This window comes from Sardina pilchardus, chromosome 21 (genome assembly GCF_963854185.1).
Source record: "Sardina pilchardus chromosome 21, fSarPil1.1, whole genome shotgun sequence".
Lineage (NCBI taxonomy): Eukaryota > Metazoa > Chordata > Actinopteri > Clupeiformes > Clupeidae > Sardina > Sardina pilchardus.
In genome coordinates, this window is record NC_085014.1 from 26701229 (window position 1) to 26708440 (window position 7212).

The 7212-nt window shown below is 44.3% G+C and overlaps 2 protein-coding genes across 6 annotated transcripts in view; one reads left to right on the top strand and one right to left on the bottom strand.

The window, feature by feature from the left end:
* The window catches only part of mtus1a (microtubule associated tumor suppressor 1a), a 34469-nt gene extending 31376 nt beyond the window's left edge, over positions 1-3093 (top strand). For 4 of the 5 annotated variants that reach the window (XM_062524746.1, XM_062524748.1, XM_062524749.1 and 1 more), the window contains 3 exons: positions 611-727; positions 819-916; positions 1327-3093. In XM_062524746.1, coding sequence (XP_062380730.1) covers positions 611-727; positions 819-916; positions 1327-1543 — 432 coding nt within the window. In that variant the 3' untranslated portion in view covers positions 1544-3093. The remainder of the gene's footprint in view (positions 1-610; positions 728-818; positions 917-1326) is intronic. The other variant, XM_062524747.1, reaches the window with a different exon arrangement.
* Positions 3094-3303: 210 nt separating this feature from the next.
* pdgfrl (platelet-derived growth factor receptor-like) lies at positions 3304-7154 on the bottom strand. The gene is made up of 6 exons (XM_062524372.1): positions 6988-7154; positions 5338-5626; positions 5066-5217; positions 4564-4857; positions 4241-4377; positions 3304-4012 (listed from the first exon to the last, which is right to left on the bottom strand). Exons 1-6 carry the CDS (start codon positions 7040-7042, stop codon positions 3827-3829), a joined length of 1113 nt encoding a protein of 370 aa, XP_062380356.1. The 5' UTR covers positions 7043-7154; the 3' UTR covers positions 3304-3826.
* Positions 7155-7212: the final 58 nt, after the last annotated feature.

The window sequence follows — 7212 nt, forward strand, 5'->3', positions numbered from 1 at the left end:
TCACTGTTAATGAGGTTTACAATGTGTGACTAATAGTAATAATATTATATCGAAGTCATTATACAATGATGGTATATGACTTACCGCTTTTAATTAACAATGTAGTGAATTAAAATTAAATTAAATTCTGACAGTATAACTACAACCTTTTATAACAATAAAATGATGACACACTAATTTTATTGGATGGGATATACCGGTAGCTATTGAGGCCTTCAAGATGCCTGTATCCTATGCATATCTCTTTTCTTCAACCTTCTGGTGTGTCTGTCTTGGATACAGTGATGACATGGCATTATTATTATTGCTGCTCCAGTTGCTTTGTCCTGGATAAACAGAGGGCACTGAGAATTGGAGTGATGCCACCAGACTGTTGATCAGACCTCTATTGTGACAGATCTAATATTGGTTGGGATCACATCCATGTCACACAGTTTCCTCGAGAATTTAATATCATTATCCCTTCAGAAATTCTAAACCTCCATTTCAGGGAATGTGGACACTGTATGAAGAAAACAGCCTCTTATTGTCCATATCAGAATTCACTGTGCATATCATAGTGCCTGTTTAACAAGGCAAAGGACAAACTTCTTTTTGTGTGTGCTTTTAGAAGGACTCCCACACACTCTATCTGGAACAAGAGCTGGAAAGTCTCAAGGTGGTGCTGGAAATCAAAAACAAGCAGCTGCACCAGCAAGACAAGAGGCTCATGCAGATGGACAAAGTGGTATGAATCCTAACTCGGTCTTGGTGGCATTCTTGCTCATTAACTGCGTCACACGTTTGTTGTTAAGACCATTTTACTCTTTTGATCTCAGTTGGAGAAGAATGTGAAAGTTGATGAATGTCTGCAAAAAGTCCAGCAGGAGAATGAGGACCTCAAAGCCAGGATGGACAGGCATATGGCTTTGTCTAGGTAAGTACACACACACACACACACACACACACACACACACACACACACACACACACCCCGCTATGTACGGCATTACTTCAACTTTGCCTGTACAAAGACAAGTAATTATAATAAAGTCTCATATCATTGTAAATGAGATGGAAAGTGCCCTGAGCTATTCAACTGTAACAGTTCATTCTCTTTAATGGAGTTGAATGATATCATATCTAAAGTAGACGTGTCCCTGGAGGCCTTGTATTGCTCACATGTAAGCTCTTTGAAGTGTGTGGGTGTGCTCAGAAATAGCAGGTTGTTTTTGATATTTTGACTCAACTGGGCTCACCGGGCCACAACGTTTTTGTTCCGTGTCTTCAGACGTTTAGTCTAGTCTATTAGCCTGTAATCAGCACTGTTTTTGTTCCCCCTCTCAGGCAATTGTCCACGGAGCAGGCGGTGTTACAGGAGTCTCTTCAGAAGGAGTCCAACGTGAACAAGCGCCTCTCCATGGAAAACGAAGAGCTCCTCTGGAAATTACACAATGGAGACTTGAGCAGCCCGCGCAAGCTGTCGCCCACGTCCCCCTCCATGTCCCTGCAGTCGCCCCGCAACTCCGGAGTCTTCTCCAGCCCTCCTGTTTCACCCAGATAACACCGGCTCAAGGCTTCCATGAAGCGCGCGACCTGTGACTCTCTCAGAGTTTTAGACCATACCAAAAGCTATATTAGCTACATGGGGTTACTTTTAGTCCTGTGATCCCCAAGAAGACATTTCCAAAAACGGATATACTTTTTTCGACATGATGTGTACATATGACTGTAAAGATACTTGTATTGCACAGAAGCACTTAACCAGCGTGGACAACCATGTTCTGAATTTCTGCCTTTCTGTCTTTGATGTATGGAGGAAAAAGGACATCTCAGGTGTGTATATTTTGTCTTCGTTTTTTTCTGACTATCTTGACTAAGGCCATTTGAAATCCCTGAGAAGAATGGCATCCTCATCACCCCCTTTGGTGCAGTCAGACTGCCAAAATCCTGCTTCACTCAACAATTTGCAGTTGTAGGTTGTTAGTCTGTGTGGTGTTGCCATTGTCAAATTAGTTTTCCTGCCACTCAACATTTTCAAAGCTTCACCGATTTGGGACACCGGGAATCTACAGGAATGTATAAAGGAATGTAGAACAGGCAGAGACATTGACAGTGGTAACTTCTACACCGGTGGTTCGGTCAGATGAGATGACTTTGAATGATTCACACATAAGACCTTTCTTACTGAAAACTGAAGATGCCGAAGGTGCATTAAATTGGCCACGTGTGACCTCAATCACTACAGAAAGAATCTGGATTCCAGAAGACTATAAATATGTAAAAACTGCTTTTCCTTTCATCGAGTCTCTATTATTCAACTATTTCAAAAGGCCTCCTTCTATGCCATAATAACAAACACTTAGTGCCTGCTGACTGTGAAACTCTCTAGAGCTTTTGGGGTTACGGCAGATCTTGACCCACTGTGCTCTGGACACAAGTATCCAGTACAGCTTTACCAAAACATATGTACAGTCCTGTTACTGCTCATTTGAAGGCTAGTGATGCCGTTTCCAAACTCCCATCAAGCATGTGCACATGTCCTTGTCCCCGTGTGATCTCCCCAGCACAGTGGTGCAAAGGGAAGCCCAGTCACTAATGGTTCCTGAGTAGATGGTGTCAGTGGTGAGGAGGATGCTTTAGCAGACGGTTGATTGTGAAGGGCTGATGGTCAGGTAATCATGTGGGCCTTCCACTTCATTACGAAATCTTAGGTGTTTTGCTGATTGGTAGATTGATTGACAGCATAATGAATTGTCAGCAGTAACTAAACTCTTTACCAAGGCATGTCTCCCCCCAACTGAGTTTTGGTTTTCCTCTGTTCCGATTTCTCAAATGACCATGGGACCAGTTTATCTGACTGTTTGTGCACGGCTTGAGAGCATCTCTTCTTTTGTACAGAGAGGACTCTCCTTCTGCAGCTTTAAGAGATTGATGTCATGGCAGTGTAAATGTGTGGCCACGAAAAGAGGTGTGTTGGAGTGTGAGTGTCAATTTGAGTGTCACTTTTGTGAGTCTGTTTTGCTTTAAAGTAACCATATGGATGTGAATTTATTCATGTGACTGAAGCTCTTTTAAAATATGCAATGAATAAAGTCAGCTATTACACTTAAATGTTTGATTTTGTGTCGACTGTGATCTGCAATCCAGGCCCGAACCACTGCTGGGGCACTTGTGTTGTGTAACACTTTGGTAAGCTGTCCAGATTGGAAAATTAGCTCAGTGGCTAACTCTAGTGTATCTACATCACAGTTTCCACATCAGTGTTACCCATGAAAGATAAATGAGTGAATTCAAAACAGTTAGCAGAAAAGGAGTACACACTTGTCTTAAGATATAAATGAATGAATTTATTTTATATTTATTGGAAGAAAGGAGAGGGAAAGTGGAGAGAAAATTCTTGAACTAAACTGAGCTGTGGAATTGCACTGCACATTCCACATATGAAACCCATTAAAGGCAAGGCAGAGTGTTTTTCACATCTATGTACAGGTGATGACTGGTCTAACAGAAACCAGTGTCTTACAAAAAGAGTGGTACTTTTATTTATGCTGAAATAATGTTCGATAACATGAAAACAACCAAGGTACAATAGCAAACACAAATGCAACCATCTACAAAAAAAATATTCGAAACCGCTTTAGTGAAATACACACAAAAGAATATCTGAGAATATAAAAGAATGCATCTGAATCTGATATTTAAGATTTAAGTTGTGGGAGTAGAAAATGTAAATATTCATGCCAAATATCTATGCTTTCATTGTTTTCATTTTAGTTGCATTTGTGAATGCCCTAACACAGAGAGAGTATCACGGTCACTAACTTTTAGGAACAATTATACTCCTTTAGTTCATACTCATAGCCACAGATGTCTCCCCAAGCTTGTTCTTGGCTGTGCAGATGTACCTTCCAAAGTCAATGGATTCTTCCACGTCCTCCACAGTGATGACACTCGTGGAGATGCGAGTCGTGTGGGTAGGTCCCCTGTTTATCAGCCGCCATTCATTATGGATGAGCACCGGACGCATGTCCTGAACATGGAAACACAAACTTTAAATAGGGAAGTGGAATGACTGGCTACTGGTCAGTTAGATCTAACTGGGTCAGCTAGATAAGACAAATGTAACACTGTGGAAGTTGTTCACTGTTGCCAACCCTCGGCACACTGGCTCCTCTCACTACCAGTGACATTTATAGCTACGCAAGGACAGAGAAGTCGTTTCTGATATCGCTTATTTTAATGACCCAATTCCGCTCACCTGGCCTGGAAACCTCCAGCTGAAGTTCACATCGATCTCCGGCTCCCCCAGGACTGTGCAAGTGATGTTGAAGGTGTCCCCTGCACTTATGCTGTCAGCGGAGGACTCCAGAGTGGCATAAGGGGGGCCACTCGGAACTGCACACAAGGAGAGACCATATTACATACAGCACAACTCATTAAAGATACACTTCCTTCGAAGATGAATTACAGAGATCATTGCTTCTGATGTGATGACACCATTAGTATGCATATATTATGCTAATATGGCCTTTTATTCACCTAATTTATATGTTCAAATGGTAAAAATATTCCTGGTCTTACCCTCCACGTAAAGCAGCATGTACTTGGTAGAGATCTGTGGTGTGGACTTGGTGGCAGCTTTGCAGTAGAAGGCGCCCTGGTACTCCGCGCTGGGGTTCTGCAGGATGAAGCCCTTGGTTGGGTTGTAGAAGATGGCCGTCCCGTCCACGGCGATGACCTCGGGGGGCACCTCTCTGTGCAGGGACACCACAGCGCTCGGGCTGGTCACCCGGCAGGGCACCGTGGCGGGCTTGTCAGGCCGCATGTAGACAATCTCAAAGTGTATCGGCGATGGAACAAATAACTCATCTTTGTCTGGACAGGGAGAGTGCCAAGTGGAGAGCTGTTAAGGAACAGCATAGTTTAAAGAAAACATGGCATTGTAAGTGCTACGGCAAATCGGAACTGGGCTGGCAGAATTGATTGTTTGGCCTGAATGACAGCAACAAATTACAAAGATGCCAACTGCATTGCTCTGGACTATAGAGTTAGGGATTGAAACGATTGCGCTTGATGTATTTACCAGTGAAGTAGATGTAAGTGGCTGAGGTACGGTCGAGGTCTTTCTCACACTCATTTCCATCACACAGCACTGGCCAGCAGCTGTACTCCCCTGTGTCAGCAGCAGAGGGCGACGTCAGGATCAGTTGACCAAACTTCTCCTGTTGCTTGATGCTGAAGTCCAACAAATATTGGTGTGCAACACCATTTTTCAACATGGATTAACTTGTCTATGAAAGTGAATGATAAGATGAAGGAAATTGAAAAAGGTGTTGTCTGGAGGTATAGACTTACGTGAGTCGAGTGTCGTTAAAGGTGTCCAGATAGGAGGGGTAGGCCCAGCCAATCTTGCTGCCCTTGCATCGCAGCTCAAGGGTCTTCCCAGGAGTTTGGGTCAGGGTCTCTCCGAGCCGCAGGAAGCGCCCTTTGTCCAAGACCTGTGTGAGGATGGAGCCAGCCTTCCCACTGTCCTTCTCCTTGTCCTTGTCCTTCAGTTTGGGGTACCTAACCTTCGTCCTCTTTCGTCCAGGCCGGATACGGTTCTCACCCAGGTCCTCTCTACGCTTTGGTTGCTGGCAGACACCTTTGAAGAAATGATAAGATTCCCAGATGAAATTATGCAGCAGAGAAAACCACTGCCACCATGCAATTGGACGGCTTTTAAGAAAATCAGCTCAACTGTACGTGTTTGCAACAGCGACTATAAACAGTCCTAGGATGTCTGGAGTCATTTTAGGAGAAAGTGCCCACATGTTGTCTCCATTGAGTCATAGTGCTCTTTGTGCTGGGACAGTTATTACTCATGTCTGTGGGATCTTGTGTTCCACCCCTTGCAAGAATGCTCAGTGACTAAATTTGCACTCATCTAAAAGATGAATATTTGAGGCATTGTGAACCACAACAATTACCACTCTATTTTATGTCTTGTTTCATGAGTTTCCTACTATCTTGATTTTTAAGTTCTAGTTGAACCGTTTCGGTAGTTTGGTCGTGTTGGGCCCGAGATTTAACACAAACTGGAACCAGCCTCCACTAGTACACTACATTCATTTAATTACAAACGTGTGTTTGAAACAGAATGAGCTCAGGCCTGTGCCACATGGCAGGTTTGGTTCAGATATTTCACTTTTTAGAACATATGCCTTTCATTTCACAGCCTCACCAGACAGAGGGGGAGAGAGAGAGAGAGAGACAGAGAGACAGAGAGAGGAGAGAAAGAATGGACTGCCTCCATCTGGAAAACTACTCCATTTTCAGTTTCCAGCTGTGTAAATACAAATGCTAGAAATGTGCTTCCTGATCTTTTTACTAGATGAGATTCGTTGGCTAAAAGCTAACATCAGCAACATGATTTCACAGCAAATCCTGGGTATTTCAATAAGTGGGTGTAGTAGACTTCCATTTGCTGAGTGCTTTGTACTGTATCCATGATCCATGCCTGTCCATCTTCTATCTCCTTTGATGGAAAAAAAAAGAAAAGAAAACACCGAAATAATCTGGTTGACTGTTGATCAGTGCTGTAGGAGATTGTTCTTGGAATTTCAAGTGCGCATGACTTTCTCTGCATCGCCTTCACTAAAACAACAAGCAGGAGGCAAATCTCCTCCTTTGTCCAAGCTCCAACTGTTACATAAACGACATCCTGACCTGTGTCTCTGGCGGCTCCGCTCCCACTCGTCAGCCCTGCGATCTGCACTCTCCACACACACACTTCAGATGATCCTGACACACCATCCCAACCCACACACTCCACACACACACACTTCAGATGATCCTGACACACCATCCCAACCCACACACTATCCTCTCACAGGACAACAGGGGAAATCAGCGCCTCCAGAATCCAGAGACAAAGAGAGAGAGACAGAGACAGACAGAGAGAGAGAGAGAGAAAGGAGGAGGAGGTGGAGGAAGAGGAAAGCAGGGCTGAAAAAGTGGTCTTACCGGTGTGAAGTTCCAGCAGGATCCCCCCGAGCACGAGGAGCACTGGGAGCTTCATGTCCTCACAGGGAGCCGCCGATTGATGGGGGAGACGCTCGGAGAGGGAGAGCCAGGAGAGGAGCACGCCAGGGAGCAGTTCAGGAAACTCTGGAGTCGCTGTTCACCCCTGACGCTGCATCCTCCCCACACAAAGGGGGAGAGAGTTTCTGCCTTTCCAGCCCTCCACTT

Coding starts and splice junctions, on each gene's coding strand:
- pdgfrl (XM_062524372.1), bottom strand. CDS start 7,042: ATGAAGCTCCCAGTGCTCCTCGTGCTCGGGGGGATCCTGCTGGAACTT. Junction 5,218..5,337: donor TTTAACGACACTCGACTCAC/GTAAGTCTATAC, acceptor GTTGGACTTCAG/CATCAAGCAACAGGAGAAGT. Junction 4,858..5,065: donor CACTTACATCTACTTCACTG/GTAAATACATCA, acceptor CTCCCTGTCCAG/ACAAAGATGAGTTATTTGTT.